This window comes from Heliangelus exortis, chromosome 2 (assembly GCF_036169615.1).
Source record: "Heliangelus exortis chromosome 2, bHelExo1.hap1, whole genome shotgun sequence".
Classification (NCBI taxonomy): Eukaryota; Metazoa; Chordata; class Aves; order Apodiformes; family Trochilidae; genus Heliangelus; species Heliangelus exortis.
In genome coordinates this window covers 139,013,237-139,038,241 of record NC_092423.1, presented here as the reverse complement: position 1 = coordinate 139,038,241, position 25,005 = coordinate 139,013,237, and the positions used below count along the sequence as shown (strand labels likewise).

General features: G+C 38.2%; 1 protein-coding gene across 2 annotated transcripts; it reads right to left on the bottom strand.

Annotated features, from left to right (window-relative positions):
• Positions 1–612: 612 nt before the first annotated feature.
• Positions 613–24,968, bottom strand: TBC1D31 (TBC1 domain family member 31). 2 transcript variants are annotated; one of them, XM_071738303.1, is made up of 22 exons: positions 24,628–24,968; positions 22,706–22,852; positions 22,038–22,153; positions 19,922–20,100; positions 16,504–16,655; positions 15,922–16,081; positions 15,558–15,758; positions 14,199–14,375; positions 13,282–13,361; positions 13,037–13,183; positions 12,636–12,769; positions 11,526–11,659; positions 10,764–10,943; positions 9,295–9,527; positions 8,609–8,743; positions 7,305–7,440; positions 6,320–6,412; positions 4,448–4,588; positions 3,222–3,416; positions 2,694–2,844; positions 1,674–1,790; positions 613–987 (listed from the first exon to the last, which is right to left on the bottom strand). In XM_071738303.1, the coding sequence occupies exons 1-22, from the start codon at positions 24,702–24,704 to the stop codon at positions 842–844; spliced, it is 3,231 nt and encodes a 1,076-aa protein (XP_071594404.1). In that variant the 5' UTR covers positions 24,705–24,968; the 3' UTR covers positions 613–841. The 2 variants fall into 2 exon arrangements, with proteins under 2 accessions (XP_071594404.1, XP_071594403.1); XM_071738302.1 differs by having other exon boundaries at positions 613–978; positions 24,628–24,799.
• Between the last annotated feature and the right edge of the window lie 37 nt (positions 24,969–25,005).

Genomic DNA, 25,005 nt, shown 5'->3' with positions numbered 1-25,005 from the left:
TCCATCCAGAGCCTTCCCCTCATCCCCCAGGCAGTCACCTGCTGATAAAAGGAGATCAGGTTGGTCAGACAGGACCTGCCCTTCCTAACCCTGTGCTGGCTGGGTCTGATCCCCTGTCCATGCTGTAGGTGCTGTGTGATTGCTCCCAGGATGATCTGCTCCATAACCCTGCCAGACACTGAGGTCAGGCTGACAGGCCTGGAGTTTCCTGGGTCCTCCTTTCATCCCAGCAGCGGGCAGGGAGCGGAACTGGGACGGGGCATGACTGGGCACCCGCTCCCGCTGGCAGGGAATGCTCCAGTGTGGCCACAGCCTCAGTGCTGACAGGCTTACAAACTCCACTTGTGTACATATACAGACATATACAGCCCAAGGTGCTAGCAAAAAACCTTGTGCGTTTATTTTTTTCAGCGTAGGCATCTCTGAGCCTTTTTTCGGGGTTTGACTCTCAATGGAAAGGATTTTTATCTCAAACTGAGAATTTCACTGAAGGAATGTGTAGAATTCACTTACATGTCACTGACAAAACCAACATTTCAGCAGTGTTTTTTTTCTTCATATCATGGCATTCACCAGAGAAAATAATTACACAAAATCTGCAAGTGTAATAACTTAATGGTAAAAAGTGAGTTTATTTTAGAATTAAAAATAGCATTACAGTTACCAAGAAAATAAAGTGGTTACAAACAACACACATTTCTCTAGCTAGCATTTATTTTTATATAAAGTATTGCCAGACTTTTATAATAAACACTCTATGATCAGTCCTTAATCACACTATAAATATTCAGAATTTCACTTAATAACTTGAAAATACAAGTGAGGTCCACAGCAAACCATCTCAAGGTGTCCACTTTGTAGCTTGGAAACAGGTTGGAGGACGTCTTGCTCGAGCCTGTGAGATGAGTTTCTGTCTGAGCTGCCTGACTTCTGCCATCAGTTCCCGCTCTTGGCATGCCAGCTCTTCTCGTTTTCTGTCTAAAGACACTTGAGTGTGAGAAACTTGAGCTTAATATTACAATGTTTTAATATTACAATGTTTTCCATAAATACCATAAGTGCTTATTGCAGAATTGATACCTCCTGCTGGCTTATTACTGCTATTGTATGCAAGACAGCCCTAAGATCTGTAAAAGCAAGTAAAATGACTCCTAAGTTCACTGAGAGTGGCAACTGTTTTGTTACAAAAGGGTCTGGTGCTGATAGGTTCCTGGGGCAGGACCACAGGACATGTTTCCCATTTCATACACTTCTGTATGCAAGATGCATGTGATTTTAAAATGTGTTTTCACTGGCCATAATGGCTAGGACAGCTCAGAGGAAACTATTACAGATTTATTCCAAACTATAACTCTCAGTAAGAGTTTGATGAAGGAAAGCTCTTCATCTTCTGAACATCCTCAAATTCATACATAACTATGAAGACAGAGAAAGCCCAGGTAAAATGATCATGTCAGAATGAGTGTAAACTAGGCTGAGGTTAACATGAGTGTTCTCATAATGTGACACATTTCAGGTGCTTTCTACCTGTGCTGGTGGTGAAGACAGTTTTTAGGTGTGAAATAGAATACAACAACAAACTGGTTTACTATCCACTAAACACCAGTGAGGTGTTCCAGTAATGCATCTGAAATTAAATGTAAGAGAAAAGAGAAACTAACTTAGAAACTTACTGTGTGATGATGATTCTGATGCAAAAAAATCATTCAGATAGATGTTTCCAGACCTTGGCACCTGATGAAGTTCTACTCCTCTCTCTGTACCTCCAGCCTTTAAGCCATGCAGTCTCTCTGTGGGAAAGGGAGAGAGTGATTCTTTGTAAATTAAGTGTTTAAATTTCTAGTGAATTCTAGCTTGAGGTGAACCACTTTTTCTCCAGGAAGGAAAACTGGAACCATCACTCACTCGAACTAATGGCAAGTACAATTTGCTCAGAATGAGAAGTCAATTTTTCTAGTCTATGGATCAAAGCTATTCATCACTGCATTTCATTTTAAGAAATTACATCTCCACATGTGCTGTTCATTCCTACATGAATAATCTTCTGACAAATGGACCACTAAGATCATGTGGAATATGGCTGCTTGTACTTGCAATTTTAGGAGACACTCATTTTAATAATTTGCAGTTGCAAATTGCTCCATTTTAAAAACATTAGGCAAATAAGGGTGAAGTCTAAAAAGTCTGCCCAAAGCTATATTAATCACCTAATCTTAACACAAATCACTAATGTTGTGAGAGCCTTGCAGAGATGGGCGAGTAGAAATACCTGCAAAAACACACAAATGCAGAGCTTGAGAATGATGTACAGGTCAATTCTGAAAGCACATACATGGTCTTTCCAGTGAACACACTTGGCAAAGCAACTTGTTGGCACTGAGTTTGCTGTTACTTACATTATTTGACACAGGACTTCCAAGGGATGCAATTCTAAGGTTGGCTTAAGCTGAACTAATCCTATGCTCCTACCAAAAATGTCATTTATATTGCTGCATGTGATAGATACCAATCTGAGATCTCTTTCCAGGTCTGGTCTCATATATTGGTTTCATGAAAGAATACTGCCAGAAAGTACTTATGTGATAGACTTAACCTCAGCTTTATCCCTAATGTTAGACACTTAATTTGTATTAAGTTGCCAAAGGCTTCATGCCAGCATCCACACAGGATGACTCCTTTATCTAGATGCTCACCAAAATAGTCATCTTCTCTTTGCAGCTTTTCAGACAATTCTAATGCATCATTCACTCTGTCTTCTAAAAACTGCTTCCTGTGCTCATCTGTAGCAGCAGCAGCCTTCTGCTCATCTTCCAGTTGATCTTTTGTCCGTATAATTTCTTCCCACTGTGAAACAGTGATATTAAATGTGTCCTCAACAGATATGTTGCAAGGAATGAGCAACATGTAAGACCATCTGGATTAGTAAAGACTAAATTTCACCTTTAAGTCAGAATATATGTTATTAAGATGAATGATTTTTTCTTTTTGAAAATTTTCTCATTCAAACACCAGGGGAAAGGGGTTGGAAAAAATAAAACAAGAGAGAAACTTACAGAATTAGAAACATGCTTTTCTATATTCTCACCAAGTTGCTCTAGTGCTTCCAGAAAACAACAAAGGAGATTCACAAACCAGGACTTCTTCAATACCTTTCAGTTTTATGCTCCACCATGTTACGGACAAAAGACAGTTAAAATTTGACCTAGAAGTAATGCAAATACCTTTTTTTCTTCTGCTTCCCTCATGGCCTTCAGCAGTTCAGCTTCTTTCACCCTGTTGTCATGCAGGAGCTTGGCTATCTCTTCATAATGCTTCTCACAGTCCCCATAACTGTGCCTGAGTTTCTGCAATGCTTGCAGCCTCCAGCCAGTGCCAGTGTGTTTCTGCTGCACCTTGGCTAAATTTTCTTCAGCCACCTAAGAAAACATCTTTCTTACCAGGATTTCACTTACTCTATTTCAGAAACAGAGCCTCACATACAGCTAAGGTCAGAGGAAATGAAGTGTTCTGCAATATCACTGTTAGATGAGCTTGCTGGGAGAATGCACCTGCAGTGCCACTGCTCCATTCATACAGAGGGCTGTCCCACTTATCAGGGCTTTTTTCTGCTGCTTCTTCATGTTTCTTATAATTTCCCTTACAGACGGTCTTCATTTTTTTTTTTTTTTTTTTTTTTTTTTTTTTGTTGGTTGCTTTGTTGTTTTTTTTTTTTTTTTTTAAATCTTTTGGAAAGAGGCATCAACCCTCATGATAATTTTGGGGATTTTGCTTTCCTAGCATAGATTTAAGAAGGTTTACAGGTGCAATCAACATACGATTGATACCTAGATGCCAATACTTCCACCCACATCCATCTGCTTCCAAAAATTAAAGGCTGTTTACAAAAATTCAGACCCATATGTTTATTTCTAGTCAAAATATAAATGCAGATGCCAAGCATATGGGCAGTGGGTTAGCTGCAACCATTTTTCCAACTGTGCAGTTACAAGTTCTGAGCTTGAAAATCTGAATAATTCTGAATGTCAAGATACACACATTCACTACTGTGATCTAGAAGACAGCTTCTGTGGCTGAATTTCCTGCCAAGTACTACCAACTGAAAGTTCCCTTCAGGCTTACTTTTGTTTTATTATGTTAACCACTAAAACACTTTCCTTAACAGGAGGATAACTTATTCTTAAAAGCACTTTTGAGTCTTACATGCCTCCTGAGAAGTAAAGAAAAGTTAGTATTTGTGGCAGGCCCAGGGAATTTCAGCATCATATGCTGTTTGGACACTCCAGTCAGATTTTTTAAAAAGCTCAAAACTTTAAACATGCTATCATAACTTATTAATATAGGTATCTAGAAATTAGATTTATTTAGAAAATATTTTCATATTAACCTGAAGTAGTTAACATACAATGTCCACAATAGATGTGTTAGGGTTAGGAACCAATCATCTTACTCTCTGAGATTTCTGTTTTCCTTCTCTATCTTTTCCCATCAGTCTCTGAATATGATGATCTTCCAGATCCATCTTTCTTTGGCAGGCATCCACCTCTTCTTTCATTTCCTTTGTAACTGCCTCTTGATCTTTGATTCGATCCTGCCAAACACACAAATATAAACTATTGTTGCTAAGCTGCTAACCCACATTTGTAACAGTCTCTTTAAGATTCATTAAAATGTCATTAAACTCGTATTTGAATACATCCACCCATCTGATCCCACTGTCATAACCATCAAGATATCATAACTGTCCAAGAAAGTGATAGTCCCTACTGTTCATTCCACGTGGAATTACTCTTAGCCTGAGTCATCACAGGGGTCTCAAAGGTTGATACAGATGTAAATCCATTCCCAGGATTACAGTGAAGCATAAAAGTATAATTCCAAGTTAAATGAATTAGATCCACCACAAAAATACTCTCCACTTTTATGGCACATTTGAGCCCAAACCTCAAAATGTTTCACAAATACAAATGTTTAATGGTACAGGGACTTATAAACACATCTGCAGCTTGAATGCAGAGATGATTTGCCCAAGTAAAGTAGAACAAATCAGCAGATTTGAGACAGAATTTGAACTCTCACCACTTCTTCACATTCATCAGTGCACATCTACACAGTTTTCTGGAGAAGACCCAACCCCTTCCCAGGCCTGCAGGAATTTATTGAGCTGTATGTCAGCAGGCTACTGAAGCAAAGTTAACACACTCAGCCTGCTAAGCTTGAATATAACCCCTCACTGACAGCAGTAAAACTGTTCAGGGCATAAGGAAGGCAAGCCTGGCTACACAGACTCTTGTGGGCAGACATCTATGCTCAGCTAGTTAAATAATTGCCACCTTTCTAACCTAAAGAGGATGATCACTGTAGAATTAGTTCCCTTAAACTGCTGACTTTACAAGTACTGGAAGACAAATGAGCTTAGCCTAGCTTGTGTTATGTAGCCACAGTACAGCTGTCTGTATATTTAATAAATAAATGCTAAAAGAAATTTAGCCTGCTTATGCTCAGCATGGGTTATGAAAAGTCAGTAGCTGAAAGCTTTAAAAAGTCAAATATTAGCAAACCCATGCTTCAAAATAAGGGTTAACTGTCTGGATGCCCACATTCCATAGGCTCTGCAGATATGCATGATGGGCATGTGTAGCTGTGATTCCTTAACTTACTATTTCTAACCAAAAAAGAAATTACTAAAGCCTTCCATTGGCAGCCTTGCATTTCAGTCACTAATTATTTATAATCATTAGCGGTAATATTAACTAAAATTCTTTACTACTGAATGTTTCTGAATTATAAATCAGTCTTTTGAGAAAAGAAAATACATATTCCCCACAAATCATCCGTTCCTTTTTTGCTCCATGATGTTGCTGGCAATTGGATGTTTTTTCATTAACCCTGTCAATCTGCTATACTATTCCCTCCAGAAAATGTAGATATATCTGGATACCACAGATGAACAGGTGAGAGTTTCAGGGATGAGGAACATATTGTTACAGACTTGTTTCTTATTTACACATTCCCTGCTCCTCTCAGCCAGCTGAGCACACAGCTAAACCCTGCAGCAACCAAACACCTCTGCTCTGGAGAAGAATAAAATGAGAAGCACATGGGAATTTTCTCCCAGAAAAGCACACAACACTGAATTCTACTAATGCTTTCCTCAGCAGAGGGTTTATTTTGAAACAAAAAAGGTATCATAGAGAAAAAGGGAAAAAAACAAAGGCTCTCTTTTATCTCACAAAATCTGGTTGAATGAACTACAACTGAATCTGTGAAGTGAAAAGGAAGGATCATTAAATAACAATCTGCAGAGTTCTCTAATAATTACCTGTTCAAAAAGCTGTCTTTGTGATTCAAGTTCCATCCGTCGTACTTCTACATCTTGAACAGCAGCAGCTGTTTCCTGCTCTCTCATGGACACCTTGGGGAGAAGAGAAACACATGAACATATAGGAAAGGAGAGATTCTTCTCCCTTAAAAAACACTATCAAGAAGAAAACCCCAAGCCACACCCTGCTTCTTAATTCTAGTTAAATTTGGTGTTACACCATGAACAATGGAAAGCACTGCATATCAAGAGATGGAGAAACAGCACAGGAATATTTTTGCATCCAGCCAAGCATATTAGGGGAATGTCAAGTTTGATCCAGCACTAGTGACCTGCCAGGTGCAGTGCAGCATTGAATAAGGAATCTCTGAACCCAGAATGCTGCAGAGGACAGTACACAGATAGGGAAGTGTCCACTTTGCACCTGGCAGACCTAGGCTGAGCTGCAGCTAATGAATCTCTCAGTGCCCTGACTGTGGAAACAAACACACAACTGCACTGCACTCTCAAGTGTGGTGCTGAGACACAAAGAATGGCCCTCCAATGACTCAATTTGTGCCCCCAAGGTTCCAAAGTTTCCATTCTTGGCACCTGTGTGCCATGGTGCTCAAACCAGTCACAGAAGCAGAGCCAGGCCTGGCCAGAGGCTGCTGCAGAGACTCTCTATCAATAGCAGAGTTAATTTGCAGTCTGGACATAAAACCCACAGACAGCTGAGAATTAACTAGTTCTTTAAGAAACTCATTATATTTTTCAACACTGACAATATACAGATGAATCTGGCTTTTCTCAGGAATTTTTTCAGCTAAAGTAAGACAGTGCAACATAGTAAATGCCAAATAAAACTGTTAAATTAAGCATTTACCACTTGAAACAGTCCATCTCATGCTAAATACACCTCACAAATCCCAGTATATCAACTTCTTTCCTTATATGCTTCCACAAACAAATCTTCAAGAAAATAATTGTTTGAGCAATACTCAGCCTTTCTTGCAATTTCATCATCCCGATGTCTCAGTTCCGATTGATGCTGATCTTGGTGGTGTTTCAGAAAATGCCTTCTTGAAGCATCCAGAAATTGTAATTCCTTTACTCTAAGTTCTCTTTTCACAGCAGCTAGTCTTCAAAGCCAAAACAAACAGAAAAAATGTAATTTGTGTATATGAAAAGGCAGTACCAATGAGCAGATACTTGCATGGTAGTTATTATCCATGTACCAGCTACTATGAGCTAATATCTAACTTACACACCTTAGAGAGTTCTTTTCATTACTTTAAAATGTCCAGTTTTCATTTACAAGAAAAAATTAAATTCATAGACACACAGAAAGCCTCAAAGGGTAACGTCCCCGTTTACACTTATGAAATGGTGTGCCCTGTTTCTGCTCTACTTTATTAAGCACTAGTTTACCCCTGCCATGATACAGAAGAGGAAACTATTCCTTAGAATAACTACTGGTGTCCTGGCATCTCTTTCTGCACAAAATTAGTACTACGTATATTTAGAAAATACCAAACTCTCTCAAGGAACAAAGTCACAAACTCAAGAATTAGCTTGCAAAGCCCACTGCCCTCTTTTAGAAAAACCTGCAAACTTAACTTTGTAGGTTACAGAGGTTTAAGAGAAGTTTCTGTGGACACAGTGCTTAGCTACATGGCTTGGTAGTGTACTTGGTAGAATCAGTTTAATGGTTGGACTTGATTATCTTAAGAGTCTTTTCCAATCTAAATGATTCTATGATTACTTGTAGTTGATCTTAAAAACTATGGAGATGCTGAAATTCTCTTGAACTTTTACAGCTGCAAAATGGACAAACCAACAGTTCAGCTTCAGTACTATCACAACTCCTTGCTCAGCAGCTGATAGAGAAAGCAGTCTATTTTTTTCTAAATCCACTAAAAATACAAGAAAATGTAGATGCAGCACTGATACTATAAGTAACTCTTATAGTTGCAGAGTGAGTCTGCCCACAGTGCAAGTCTGAAGTCACAAAGTGCAAACATGCAGAAATTGACAGCTTAAGAGCATTCACAGTCTGAAGAAACCAGACAAAAGGCTGAGAGCTGAGACAAAAATATGAAATGACTGGGCCTCTAATCTGCTGTATTCCCTCAGGCAAGGAAGGCAGAAATACAACCCAGAATACAACCATAGCTTCACTCCCACCAGACCACACTGTTATCCCACATTACTGATAAAAAATAGTGCTGATTTCTCCTTTACTCATGGTTAAAAATATAATAGCAGGATGTAGCAGTCAGGCCCCTAATTCTTCTTATATTGTAATACCTCTTCCTCTGTTCTGCCAGCTTTTCTTCTTCCAGCAGCATTTTTCGCCTCTGTTCTTCAGCTTCTCTAAGTAATTCCTGCTTTCGATACCAAGTTTCATCTTCTGCTTTAGCTTCTAATTCATGTGCTAAATGTCTAAATAGAAGGAGATTGCATGTTAATAATTGAAGCCAAGTTATCAAGAAATGACTTGATTACTCATAAATTGATGACTGTACTAGCAAAGAACTGCTGAAATGAGATGTCATATAAGAGTATGGCATCCCCTTTACGTACTGATAAAGTATATTTTCTTCCACACATTCATAACAAAAAAGTTTTTAAAGGTGCTGTGGCATCATGGTACCCACTGTTTTTAGTAGCAAGCTAAGAAAGAACTCCTGTCCAACTCCTTGGACACCACAAGGTCAGTGGAGATTTAGGCTCCAGTTTACAAGCTTTCATGTTTAAAGACTTGAGGCCAAATATTTTCTGCAAAGTAACAAACACGTATTTTTAAGATAAGACTACCAATTTAACCTAAAAAGGTGTCAATCCAAATAACATATCTTTTAGCAGCTATTTAAAGTAATCTCCCTAATTCTCTTAATTAACTCTTCTCAAGCATACAGTTCACAGTACAAAAAGCCAACTGTTTCCACCTGTCCCCCCCAGTCTGACACAATCTTCAACTTTCCCATTTATACCTCTCTCGTAAGTATTCAATTTCATCCTGTCTGATCCTTTCCACTTCTTGAGTTTGATAATCCGGAATGAACTTGGGATATTTATTAAATACAGGGTACTGTCCTTTTGTCAGTGGTATGAAGTCATCAAGCATCTGCTGTGGATGGATATCCAGTGGTGTAGTCTCCATGAGATGGTAAGCTTCCTTAATCACAGCATTGATGTCCAGGTTGTTACGATGGTGAAAGAAATACTGTAAAAGACATGATTCCATTTACCTTCTACAAAAGATTAAGCAATTTTTAATATACCTATTTGGGAATAATTAGCTAAATTAGCAAGATCTGTATTACAGAATCAGGATCATTTCAGCTGGAAAAGACCTTTGAGTTCATTGAGTCCAACCATTAACCTAACTCTACCAAGTTCAGTGCTAAACCATGTTCCTAAGCACCACATCTGCATGTCTTTTAAACAGCTCTAGGGATTGGATTTCAACAGCCTCCTTGGGCCACCTGTTCCAGTTGTTTGATAACCCTTTCAGTGAAGAAGTGTCTTCTAATATCTAATCTGAATCCTCTGGCCCAAAAGTTGATTTTAAAAGGGATTATTACATGAGCTCTACAAATTAATAAAATATCACCGGCTCTAATGAACCTGACCCAAACCTCTTGAAGTTGTAAAAGTATGCTCTGGTTCTTTTCCTTCTCTTCAAAGGGAGTTGTGTAAGGGGCTCTGGAAAGCTAGGTGTGAATACAGTGTCCAACTGCCTGTAGATACACTCCTACCACTGACTAAATCTCCCTTTACTACTGCAGTTATAACACGGAGCTTGGAAGTTCTGCTGAAGGACTGTTCTTCCTGTCAAAGATCTTATTAACCAAGAAAATCTTTAAATTGGTCATTATTAATGTAACATTAATGTAGCACTAATGTTGTCTGTCTGATGTCTGTCAAACTGACTGCTCACAAGCACATTTTCAAGGTGGAACCCTTTGTTTGCCTACAGAGATGTTTTCATAGGAAAAAACTTCCTCCACCCATGAAGGCTAAACAGTAGGAAACATTTTAATTTAGTTTCAGAAAACATCAAATAATACTGCCTAATTTTGCAGATCTGAACACAAAATAGTGAAACAACACAACAGAATAACTGTCTTGCCTCCACAGATAGAAGTCCACACTAGATCCCCAACAAAGAGGCAGAATTATTTTGTGGTTGATAAACTATTGACAAAAACAGCTTTTAGTGGCACTATAAAGCTCATGAAAGCTTTAACACATCACATTGCATGAAGCTGTAGGAAAATGATCAATATTTTACTAATTTATTGTATATTTGCCAGCTGCTAGATGACATTCAGAAACACATAATGATTTCTTAGTGTGGAAATGAAACATCTGCTCCTAACCTCTGTAACAACAGATCCAACATTTTACATCTCTCTGTATGAACAGTCATATAAGACTCAAATATGAAGATGTTTACCTCAAAATCTGCTCTTTGATTACAGTGAAGCAATGGAACTCTGGAACGAATTATATAGGCAACAACAATCATTAGAAAGTAGGAAGGATGGTTGGAGAAGATATTGTCAAAGACTTTCAGCCATTCTTCTCTTGTTAGAACTTCAGAGAACAGTGTTTCTAAAAGAGGCCACGCATATACCTACATCATTTGGGGAAATTGGTTAAACAGCCCATTAGTACAATTTTAGCAATCCTTTTAAAGAAATAATATGAAACTTTCTTGCCTTATTCCACAGATTTATTTATGAAAGAAACAGGAACTAAGCCAGAATATTTACAGGTAAGTTTTACCATCCACAATAAACTTAAAAAAATAATATGAGGTAATTAAAAATAAACATCTTATTTCACTGGATGTCTAAATCTTCTGTTTAAACTTACGAAGCTAAAATAATTCCTAATGATAAAGATTACAAAACATTCATTACGCCTGTGTCCACTTAGAAAAAACATAAAAGAAGTACATTAATAATTTGATGAGTAGATCTTCAAGCAACGTGGACTTGCAAAGGACCTCTAAGAAGTAGAGTGGCAAGTGAAATTTATGATCATGGAAAAAGGGAGGCTGTGGGAAAGCAATGATATACTCTTTACACTCCCATATAATTCACTTTTATTTAATGAAAACTCCCTCAAAGAAGAATTATTTCAAAATAAAAGACTTGTGCACTACCATTCACTGCTATGACATTTTATATAATGGAGTTGCTTAAAATATTACCTGTGAAGTCACACTGTATTTTAATAAATGATGAAGTAGTTCTTTGTCATGATGTGCCAAAACATTTTCCATCATACTAAGGACAGTAACTGGAGGATTGGGAAAGTACTCAAACCAGTGCTGACAAAAATTAACTGAAAGAAAAAAAAAGCCCAATGCAATTCACTGTAGTCCAGAGCGATGGACTCTTGAGCTTAAGGTTTGGTTATAAAGGCTATGAATTTAAAAAGCAGTTTTAGGTAGCAAAACCTATTTAAGATATGCCCTCTTTCACAACACTTATTCCTAAACCATTCCCAGAGTACACTGCTCCTCCAGCTACACTGGTATGAGTGTTTGTGTCAGCAGACTGAAAACTAAACTGGAGAACTAATCTGACTCAAAATTAAATGAAAAAACAGTCTGAGTACTGTGGGACTAAGTGGTTGGAGGCAGATGGGAATACTTAAACTGGTATTTCTGTCCCATAAAACTAGAGCCTGCATCAAGTAATTTTTATATCATACTAATAATAATTTCTGTAAACTTGGATAGTTATTCATTAACAGCATGTGTCTGCAAAGTGGGCATGTATGGTTGGCAGCACATATCTTCTGTAGACTTAGCAGCAGCTGCAACAAGTAATTGAAGTGTAAAGCACTTTAATTTAGAATGTTTCTTCAGAAGACAGCCAGAGCCAGCTTTCAGCCACATGTCTAATTTTGAGTTACCACATGCTTGGGGCAACTGAACAGTGAAACCTTAAAAACAATCATTCCCTTTTGACTGGCAGTGGGTGAGGGTATTGAGTATGACTACTTTTTCCACCTCTCAGAGATTTCAGTTGTTATGATTATGCTAGATACGTTTAGTTTTGCTGATCAGACTTCACAAATACTGTTATACTGCTAACTTTTTGCTAGAAACACTGCAAAATAAGTCTAATATATTGTTTTATTTACAGGCAGGTTTTGGTTTTAAGCATACAGTTGTTACATCTTAATTCCTCAGAACACCTTTAGATGAGAGCTGGGTCACCTCTGAGGAAAGAGCTTATTCATTTAATCAGGAAAATCTCTTTTGCATGGGAAAGCTTAAATATATTGCAGCACATTTTAAATCATTGCTTACCTACTACTGTTGCAACAACTTCAAAGCAAACCAGTTGGTTGTTCTGGAATAATTTTACAAATGGAAATGCTAGCAAAGGAATATAAGGCGTCTCGGCAAAGATATCAGACCAGTGAGCTAGAGCTGATAAGGTCCTAACACAAAGGCAAAAAAAAGGTTTAGAGAACACTGATCCAAACCAAATGAAAAATAATAAAATATGCATTTTAGAACCACAACATATAAAGATTATGAACTTCAAAAGAGATGCATGGTTCTACAAATGACCAAACAAAATTGCATAAGGGCATTGCTATTTAATTTTAGTATTTTCCTTAAAGCTGATTTCAGCTATTGGAAACATTCCAGATCACTACATGAAATAAAAAATCTATAATATTTATTATAAATATATATTTTACCTCTGTAAGACTCTCAGCAGTTTCCTGCTTTTGATGGGATACTCATTTTGAATATTCACAAATGCACTGTGGATACCCTTATCTATTAGGCTACTGAAAGCCAAATGGTTTTCAGGAAGTTGTAATAAGGAACGCCACACAAACATCCTGCAATTAAAACACAGACTTAGTTGGGCAGCTTCTCTTTCATGGGCCAGTAAAAAGAATTTTATTTTGTGCAAGCATGAACATACACACAAACATACCTGTATTTTGCTGGATATTCTCCAAATCCTTTCAGTAAGGCCTGCAGACGTTTCTTGTTTAATCCACCAGGCAATTCGTTCTACAAAACAGGGGATCAACAATAAATGTAAGCATTTCTTTTTCATAATCTCTCTCCTCACACTCTGGTTGATTAATAGTAACAAGATGCTTAAGTTCTCAACATAATATTTAAATAAATATATACTGTGTATATCAATAAATAATCTGTTACATAATCCTAAGTATTTCAACAACAAAAAAGATAATTCAATCATTTATCTACTGAACTTAAAAAACAGCTACCATGGATTTCAGCCAGAAGCAAATCAGACCCTGACTGACTGAACTATATAGAATTAAATGTTGGATATAGCCAAACCACAGAGAATATTGACATAACAAATAGGTAGTACCGTGATGAAAGTTACAGGAGGATAGATATGTGGGTATATATGTATGTATGTATTTGAGAATAGATACATATATAAGAGTAGCAAAATAAAAACAGAGAGAATATGGCACAGTGATGACAGCAGGAAAATAAATGTAACAGTGATGCATTTTCTAAGTAATTAGTAAACAAATGTCTCATAGGCAGACATCTTAGAGGTGCCAATTTGATAAAAGGGAAGCAGATCAGATACAGCAAATACCCAAATGTGTCACAGGTTGCTTGAACAAATTCACAGGTACCCTAAGATCACTGGAGGCAACTCTGGCTGTGTCACCTAATACTGGAATAAGGGCTAAACAGAAAGAGGAAATGGTATTAAAACTCTCTCAATCCCCTCTCCACTCAAACATCCAAGTGAATCTGTGCCTCAACTCCTTCCTTAAAGTAAGTGTTTAAGTATTTTTTGCAATGAAATTCAAATGCTGCAGACTGGAGAACAAAACATTTGCAACTTTTTCCTACCTCTTTATTTTCCAGTGGTGTGTTCACTTGCAGTTTCATCAATTTGGTTTGAATTTTGCTACTCTTAGATTTCCCAGGCCGCTCTGACCTTCCTGAGGTCACTCTCATTGTCAGTTTATTTGCCTCTGATGTGCACCTGGACCCATCTTCTATTACTTTGAAGATGGGTGGTGCAGGCTAATATAAAGTGAAAACATCTTGGTTAGCATCTTGTAAGACAGATTAAATGACACTATAATTTGATGTTTATTTTATATGCCATACTTTTGAGCTCAATTGCCACAGCAAGAAGAATAGAGACATATTCCTACTATAAATAAATATATATGGACTGTATACTCCTGAAGAAGTATGCCAGTGAATAAAACTGGTGCAATTAACTAGAAAGATTGTGAGACGGTTTATGTAGCTTCCAAACCAACTACAAATAATGTAATTTCCATGTTTAGCAAACATGAAAACATAGCTGGTAAGGCACAAACATGTACCATGTACTGTTTGGGTTGTTTACTTCAGTGTGTTTCTCACAGTCTCTGAAATATTTTGGATTTCTATAGCACCAGTTAAAAAGAATACAAAAGACTTTTAAAAACTTTAATTAGTCCTATTGTCAGGGAGGTATTAATTTCATGTTGGAGACTGGGAAATCAAGAAACAAAGTCAATATCTCAGTTCATGTCAAGCCAGCAGCAAAAGTGCAAATGGAATGGTGTGTGACATCCTTCCTCAGCCTCAACTCCATCATTATCCAAAGCTGGTTACTGTTTACTTCAAAGACATGGTGATTAAATATATATGGAATTCTGGATTTGGAAACCAGACTCTCATTAATATATTACTTTAATAAAATAAGAACTGGTATTTAGAATGTTTGTTATTTAGGAAGGATTAGGAGTATGATCGTGCCATAATGATGAATGCTGGTATCCAATAACACAGTAAGAAGAACAAAATCACAGGAACAAAAACACCATTCATGCCCGCAGTTAAGACAGCATCAGCTGCAAAACATTTCCTATAGGAAACAGAAGCAGCACAATTATGCTGTTTCCAGCTCTCCCAAAACATCATTACAAAGATAAATTGGTCCTTACAAACTGCGGTAGGAAGAAATACCACCTCCCTCTACTTCCAACACCAGAAACACAGTCACACATATACTTAAGAAACACTGTACTACCTGACAGGCTAGAATAACTATGAAGGGAACTCTACAAATCACTTAAGTCTTTATTTTTAGTGTTAAATATGGCACTTCAACACGTCTGCAAACTACTGTTAATACAGAAGTCACGAAGACAAGTAACAATTTTAATGGGTGGCATTTACTGCTGTTTTGAGACATGTAAAACACTGTACCTTATTTCCTTCTTCAGTCAAAGCTTGGACACTGTATAAATTAAGGCTACCATTTTCCATCACTGCTGCAATATACCGCCCATTGGGGCTAATTGCTGCTGTACTAATTCCCTCTTCATCACTCCCGGTCTCAAAAATAAGCTTGCATGTTTCTATATTGATAAATCTCATAATATTATCTTGACTTAACACTCCAAGGACCTGTAAGTTAAAAGGATTAATCAGTTAATATCACTGGTGTAAAACAAACAGGAATACCCAATTAAGCAATGATGTTCCATATCCCCAGCATCTCCCAAAAGCCCTTGAAGTACCTGTGTTGAATAAACTAAACACCAGTCTTAAGCTTTGTAAAAAAACTGACCTGGTTAGAGCCCCCATCAAAACTGTCTGGGAGGAATTCCAGGTGGCGGACAGCTCGTACTTTTGCAGGCATCTGGATGATTCGTATCAATTGCTTTGATTCTAAACACCATAAGTGAAGATGATTTGATTTTCCACCAGCTACAAAAATCCGGCCATCTCTGGATCACAGATGAGGCAAAGTTTCTATCAGAATACTACAACTGAAGTCAGTATTAGCTAAAAAGAAAGAAATCACACATTTCCTACTATGCTCCCAAATCACTTTTGAATCTGTCATTATTCCTGTTGCACTCTCCTGAAAGAATAAAATAGCTCCTAGATAATATAATTTGCTTTTGTAAAGGACAGTTTAACCTTATTTTTTGTGATCATTAAAAATAAACTTATTTTATTTCAACTGCTATGGGTCTGTAATAATTGATCCCAAATGAAAGTATCAGTCAGAGCAGAGCTCAAAAGTTTATCATAGTATTTAGCTCAATACTTTCACAAAATATTAGGAAAACATAAGGAAAGAAAATGTGGTTTAAAACTAAAATTTTTGTAGTTTGTCTTTAGGATGTTTAAAGTATCAATTTACCTGGTAACTGCAAAGACCTTATACAGTAATACGGAGCCTTCTACAGGAGTTGGCAGGCGGTATTTACAGTGAAGAGTATCAAATTCCCAGGCAAAAACAGAATTATCTTTGAAACAGCTGAGGATGGTGTTACTCAGTGGCAGAAAGAAAACCTGGAAGAATATGAAAAAAAAAAAAAAAAAAAAAAAAAAGAGTATGTTGTCAAGGAAATACCCTTAAAATTGGACCACAGTGCATGGCTGAATGAAATACAGCAAGAAACCACAGCATGGCCACTGCTGTAACTGTGGGAACCCAAAGGCAGCAGGACCCTGTCCCCTGCCACAGCCTGGTCAGGCCTCCTCCCCCTTGCAGAATTTGTACCTTTGCTAAGTGTAACTCATCCACATGACACACATCTTTATCTGAGTTATTTTTATGAGTGCTAAACCATCTCCTGGAGGTTTCTGATGCCTGTCAGGGAGTATGCAATACAAACAGTGAGAAAATGAACCCAGGAGCAGGAGGGGATGGGAAACATGACCCAGAACTGCTCATTCTGCAACTGCTCTCTGCATCTGGTAAGAACTATCTTCAGCATTCAGACAGTGCCAAGAGCCTGCAGATGCACTCTATGAAGCATTCATCTTTAAATTCCACAGTTTTAGGTATTACTATTAGAAGTAAAAAATATTGCAGAAAGCTTAGTGGTGTATTCTCCAATTAGGAAATGCAGATTTTTATGGTGAGGATGAATTAAGATAAAAACAATTTTTAAAAATTATTATATATTAAAATTATATCTATATATATTTATATATAAAATTATACATTACATTTTATATAAATAATAGAAAAATATTCTATAAGTTCTACAAATTAAAAAATATTGTGTATACTTATTTATTTAAAATTTTAAAAACTGTATTAAAAATTATATATTTAAAATTTGAACATGTTATTCCAAACATGTTCATGGTTTCCTTTCATTAAGAAAAAATGTCGTTATTTAAATTTTTTTATGTAATAAGATACATTCCTGCTTAATAACAAATGACCAGTTTAGATCAGAAGTTCTATTTTGGCAGCAGCACGTGAAGTTTCAGCAACTCCCCTGTACCTACAACTTTGAAAATTAAACTGAAATTGTCTTGTGGTATCTGAATGCTGATGGACTATGATGTAAACACTTTGAAAATACAAAATATGTCTCTCGAATCAGTATTTTTTCTGCTCTTTTTAAAAATATACCAAACATCCTCAATTAACAGATTTTTTCCCCAAACTTAACTAGCTTCTGTTTTATATCATGCTTGACAAGCTCCTAAAGATAAGACTGCTTATCCAGTTGCCTCCTGGTACACGGTCCAGACAAAGATAATAAATTGAGCAGGGTGACAAGGACTGAAAGATAATAATAAATAAAAGAGAAGTTCTTGAGATGGCAAAATCTGTGTTATCTTTAGCAAGCCTGTGTGCCAGTGATTTATGAAATGACAGAACTCCTTCTGCTGTATAAAACTCCAAGAGAAAAAGGAGAAGTGCGCGGCTCTTCTTCCCCCCCCTCTCTCGGCACTTGGGCTTCAGCTCCGGGACAGAGAAGCAGCAGGAGCGACAGACCCTACGCACCCGACCACAGCCAGAGGCCAGGGCCGGCGGACGGTGATAACATCTTAATTACCCTCCTTCATTTCTCTTCTTAACGACTCTTCTCTCCAAAGTAACTAATTGTATAAATCCTAAATAAATCCTTTTAACTTGTTTAAATCATAAAGCCTTGTTTTTTTTGTAAATTCACGGGTCGTCCATGAGGAGTGGCTGAATTTTCCTCGCAAACAAAATATAAAAATAACTCGGATTGTAACAGACTACATGAAGGACTCACTGGCTGAGATTTACAGCTAGTGCTACAAAGTCCAGGGTTTTGGTCTGAATTGTCTCTTGAGGCCTTGAAAATCTGCAAATCTGGACACACAAAATGGGATTCCTTGTGCTGAGTGAGGCCCCCTGTACACCACAGAGCTTGGTGTGACACTACCATGATGGCTCAGAAAGCATGAAACCAGCTTTGGTTAACGAGTCAGGGCTGCAGTCTAATAATAAATTTGATCTTTAATAAAGCACTTATCTCTATGTCTTAAATTTTGGCATGGGATTAAGTAATGAAATCCAGATAAATTGGATTATTTGCATATTGCCCTATCAGAAATGGTAGACCCAAACCAAAAAGTGCAGGACCTTGATTACCAAACAGTGATTTATTCAATCAACCACTGCAATTATTTTTGGATTTAAAGGTTATTTCCATTATGTAACACACTGATCCTACCAAATTCTGAGTCATTTACCAATAACAACCCCCTACACACAGGCTACAAAAAGAAACAGTAGAAAAATCTTGTCCACTAATGAAATGCAGCCCTCTTTGAACAGAAAACATGACAATTACTTTAGCAACATGCATTACACAACAGTTTTAATAAAACAAACAAACAAAAATTTATGCAGGATCTTCCACAGTAATTACTAGGTGACTATTTCAGGCTGACAAAATTTCTGCCTGACCTAGAACATGGTGAAGGCACTCAAATGAATAGCCTTGTTCTCTGCAAAATCAGCATGGTCTTTTAGTGACCAGTTTGATGAGAACTTTGGTTTGAAGTGGTGTTTGAAAGACTATTCACTGCAGGGCAGCACGTGTGTGAGCAGTGCTCAGGCACTGTGTCACTATTTTCTGTAGTACTTATGTCAAAGTTTGACATCTGGTGGCCAGTTTAATGCTGCTTAACACTAAGGAAGACCTATTTAAACCACTCCCTGACACAAACACGTCATCCTTCTCATCCCATGTTGTTCCAATACAAGTGTCTGTGCAGCAAATTGAACAAAAGGAGTAACTAAGCTGAAAACCAGCAATTCATTTTTGCTGAGTTACTTATCAGCTTTGTTTGTTCCCACATTCAGTGCCCAGAGCACATGGAAAGAAGAACAGCTTTGGGAGAAGTGGCTGAATGGGGAAGATGGTGGTAAATGTTTGAAGTTGCCATTATGACACCAAAACTGTTCTTTTAGCAACATCCTTAAATCAGAGTATCATTCAGAATGGAATCAACCTCTGGAGGTCCTTTGAGCCCACCCCTAGGTCAGAACAGGGTCAATCTAGAAGATGGCTCCAACTGCCAGGTTCAACTGGGTTAGTCAAGGTCATATCCAACCAAGTTTGAGGATCTTTATATGAAGTTCCCTCAAAAGTTCCCAGCAGATCTTTGCAACTACTGCATGATTATTCCAAAGGTCTGGGTGATGTGGTAAGATGATAGTTAAGATATGTCCAAAGAACACAGAAAAGACTGAGCTGTGTTTTCAAGCACTGTGATTCTGCAGTGTAATTTCTGCTGAAGTATGCTTGTTCACTCCTTAGCAATTGCTCTCTACTCACCTTCTGTATGCCCACAGACTGATGAACATTCAGCTTTCTTTTTCTTTGGAACGTGTCCAAGTCCCACAGCTGAGCTGTATCAGTGGATGTAGTGATTGCATACCTGCCTGAGCCATGGACAGAGATGGAAGACACTGAAGAATCGTGTCCCCTCATCCAGCTAACTAGCTCCTTGGTTTCTGCAAGAGTTGATGAAAAAAATGAAAAGGATATGAGAGCCATTCAAAGTGAAGCAGCTACTATTTTACTCTGTATTGCCAATATTATGCTGTGAAAGAGACTTTTAAGCATATCTAGTACACGACCATTTAACATCACAACTCAGTAATCAGGAAACAAAGATATCAGTCTTCATGTAGTTATTATACCTTAGAGAAGCATAACCATTTCCTCACCTCCAAGTAACATATTTCATAACTTATTCTCAAGTTCTACACAGAAAAAAACTTGCACAGGCTTGTTTAATTTAGTCTGAGAATAAATCTTAAAAAGTCATGAAGACACTGATCAGCTGAGCTCAGCATGTCCTACTGTAGGCAGATTATCTGATGTGAACACCTGCAGGAATTTCTAGAAGTTGAAATTGAATGTTCTGGCAAGAACTCTCCACTTGTTTTGACTTGTGGACATTCTGTATGAATGATTACACAGCTATTTACAGGTGCAAGGAAGAAAGGTTTAATGACAACGGGCTATGACTATAGGAAGGCACAGTCAGAAAGCAACACCTCATTAATTCTTTTAAGAGTTCAAAACATTTTTATGCTGTGTACTGCATACTAGGGAAATGGCTCCCACTGGTGACTGCATGACCACTAATCTTCTCTCAGCAACCAAACTCTATTTGTGGCAATTACACTATTTATTCTGGGCAGCTTGCCTGGTGGTTCCAGCTGACCTGCTGCTGTGGCAAGAGATGGGAAATGGATATAAAGCAGCTCATAAAGCCCAACAGTGAAACCTTCTGCAGGGCTTACAAAAAATTGAGTGCTTAAAGCCATTGTCACCTGGGAGGATGACTTAGGATTAGAGAGTACAGCTGCAAAAGCAGGGGATGGAGCCCAACAACTAAATATTATCTAGTACCCTGTAAGGATAGTTCACCCCATACTGACTTCTGTGAAGAGCATTTATATTTTAAAGTACCCTGCAGTATAACTTGGTAACTGGATTCAGCACCATATAAACATGCAGGAATAATTATGAAGAATAATGGAATAATTATGAAGATTTCTCTAAGTGCATCCAAAATCTAAGTTTGGTCTTATTGTGGTTGAAAGGAGGAAAAAAAGCACAGAGGGTGGGCTTAGCTATTTCTTCATTCCTATGAATTCATTCCCATGAATGGTACATTCCTATGTACCTTCATTCCTTCATTCCTATGGCTGTTTAAAGATTTAAATCCAGATTCCTTCATTCCTATGGCTGTTTAAAGATTTAAATCCAGATTATATGAGACACTGTAACTGCATTTTTTGGTAGGTTAAGGTGAATTTATTAAGAATTACTTTTCACTGCCTTTCACTATTTTAACTTCTAATCAGGAGACACACAACCAGTCTGTGAAGTTACATTAGATATCATGTTTGAACAAGGACACAGATATACCTGAATACTCAAAAAGTACTGTCAGTTGTTTTACTTTATATTGTCACTTTGTTAAAATGTTACTGTAAATACAGTTAATAACTGGTTCAGTTGCATCCCAACAATTTATTTGTTTGATTTTACATCTACCACCTTCTTCAAAGCAAGTATATACAGTATTACTTTTAAAAAGGTAATAATTGCAACCCTGTGCTAGACTTAGTTAATCAGACACTGTGAGAAACAGTGAGACACTGTGACAGTGAGAAAAAGAAAATAACAAAGAAAAGAGTTCCTTTACTCACAGGACTATAACACATGGGCTCAAACTTTTTTTTTTTTTTTTTTGTGGAAGAACAGATGATACTAAATACATAAGATTTTATTTTAAAAATTTAATAAGATAATATTTGAGATCAAGACTACAATTATACATGTTATATAGTAATAAAATTGCGGAGCATCAGTATATAGTGCTATTATAATGAAAGTATAAAATTATATGGTAAGCATTTACATTTTTCCTTACCTGTATCAAAGCACTTAATGGAATAATCTGCCAGAGCCACCAGGAATTCTGTCTTTCTGCGAAGATTAAATGCCAAGGCAGTGGAAGCTTGCATTGTTCGCTGAACAAGGTTGAACCTATTTAAAAATATATTTTCTCATTGTGTCATGAAACTTTGGTTCATGATGTCACATGAGGCAACAACTTAGGCAGTTTCAATGTATTTTACTGAGAGCAAAAAAACCTCAAATGAAAGCAAAGAAGTCATAGCTACTTATGATAAATATAAAAATATTAAAACCCAGTAGTGTAAGATGGAAAAGACTGATTATTTCTGCAAATGACAATACTGGGTCTAATTTATTGCTATTCAAGACACACGTTATTAATGGATTGAAACTGTTCAAAGAATGACTTCTTGTTTTAGTATTTAATCACTTGAGTTCTACAAAACTCCTGTTTGGTCAGTTCAGTTACAAACTACTGATCTTCTGAAGCAGGTAAACTAATAAAATAATATTTACAGAGCCTAAAGGGGCTTGCTGTTTCAGTTCTGAGAAAACCACTATCTATTTCCACATCCATGGAAAACTGAGGGTGAAAACCAGACCAGTGGCATACTGTGCAGGCAAGTGCCTCTAAATATACAGGTCAAGACAATTAAAATGTGTTGATGGAAATACCCTTACCTGTTGCCATTCAAGTCAAAAACATATATATTCCCTTGGTGGTCTCCAGCAAGTAGAGCATCTCCAGTACTGTCAAAAGCCACATTCATAAAATGTATTGTCTTTGAGTGGTATCCTTTGACGCTATGAATTATGTTTACTATAACTCTGGGAAAAAAGCAGTCAGAACAACCACACTTAGAACTGTTTTATTATCACACATTTCCTCCAAGACCCAGGGCTAACATGTTCCTAGCATATGTTTTTGCAATTCTCATCATTCATGATGTTCTATGAAAAATCTTCTTCCATGAAAAATACATATTTTTGATATAAAAATTATACTAAGCAAAAGAAGACATTAACTATGTTGGAAGGAAGTTAGGAGACACGTAAAGCAGATGGGGGAAATCCAACATTAATGATCCTTTCACTTGGCTCATTGTTACTCGATTTTTAATTACATTATTAACAATATAAGATTAATGTGTATGCTGATGTATCATCTGCCAATGTATCTGAATGCCCAGCTTGGCACTCAGCAAGGAACCTGGCTCTTCATTATTACCATAAAGAAAACTGAGAAGCTATGAATCACTCTCAGAAACCAGACAGATTAGACCAGGGTAGGGGGAGAGCCAGTTTTAATACCAGAGTCTTTCCAGAGTCTTCAAAAAACATGAAGCAAGCCATTTCAATATTTATTCATTTGAGATATTATGAAACAAAAGTTGTTGGTTTTTAGCATTCTATCCTTGTACCATGCTGTTAGCATAAAATAAAATGGATTCAGAACCAAAGCCCATGTGCAGAATAGGTCACAAGAAGGTTTTTCCAGGAAGTGAGACATTAAGGTTCGGGAGATCTGCTGCTACACCTGGATTTCTCAGAAAACACTGGTCCTACCAGATATTTTATATCATCAGTTGGATGTAAATTTAGAGCCTAAAATTGTACAGGATATTGGCAGGCTGATTAAAAGCTGCAGGGCACTTGCAGAGGACTGTGACCATGGCAATATAAGCTGCTGATAGCTATCTCAGCACCCAGCTGCCAAGAGAGCAGAATCAGCAACCCAGAACTGCATTCAACTGCTGGCACATGTGCAAAGTGTGAGTGAGTATCAGAAGGGCCATGCAGCCACGGTACAAATTAGAGACAAAACTGATTTTATCTCATCCTGCTAAGCCTATTCTTTTCTGTAATAAAAGTGCCATAAAAATGAGATTAAAGAGATATTACGATAATTTGTAATTAAAATGTAGTGATGCCAGGATCTTTAGGGTCATAAAAGAAACAGGGCATGACTGCTGGTTCTAAAATACCCTGAAATGTTGGTACTTGTCAGCATAGTTACAGCATCTCCCAGGACTTCTTCAACACTGCTCTCTGCCTTTCCAAAGTTCCTTCCCACTTTTCTAACACAGAGAACAGTGAGAGGAGTGCACGGAGCTACGTCCAGATTCCCCACACGCTATCCATGGATTCCAAAGGAGCATTCATTCACACTGCTGCTCTTCAGTCAGGAAAATCAGAGAAGATTTTCCTGGTATTTCATAGTTTCATAAAAATCAGTTGGGATTTTGCCTGGGGTATTTCTCTCAATACAATTAAATAACAAAAATAAATCAGAAGAGTTGCACAGGGCCTTTGGCCAGTCAGCTCCTCAGCATCTCTGAGCACGGGAGTTCCACAGCCTCCCCGAGGTCCTGCTCCACCTTCAGCGAGCAGGTTTTGCCCCGCTATCTAACCGGGCAGCCCCGGGCTGTACCGGCTGAACTCCGGCTGGTCCTGCCCCTCTCTGTCCCCTCCCTTCGCCTTGCCCGCTCCCTCTGCCTCTCCTCCCCAGCGCAGGGCTGGGGACAGCCCGGCACTCAGCCCCGGCTGCGACCTGAAGCGGCAGCGCTGCGCGGAGCCGCCCCTGCCCCGCCGCCCCCGGTTACCCCCGCCGCGCCCCCAGTCCGGGCCTGCGGTGCCAGATGGCTCCTTGCTGGCGGCCGCTCAGGTCGCAGCGCTCCATCCCCGCTCTGCCGCCGCTCCCGCGCTCGCCGCCTCCCCTCAAGGCTCCTCCAACGGCCGCCGCGGCGGGGGGAGCCCGCACACATGGTGCAGTCCCGCTGCCGCTTCGCCAAGGGACGGCAGCGGGCGGGAAGAGGCCGTTCCCCCCCCCAGATATCGGCCTGCTCGGGAATGGAACTGCCCGGGGCGGCAGCCCCAGTGCCTGCCGGGAGTTGTGGTTTGATTGAGTGGGCCGCGCGAGCGGTCCGGCGAGAACAGGGGAGCGGAGCGCGCTCAGCAATAAAGCGATGGCCACGTCTCAT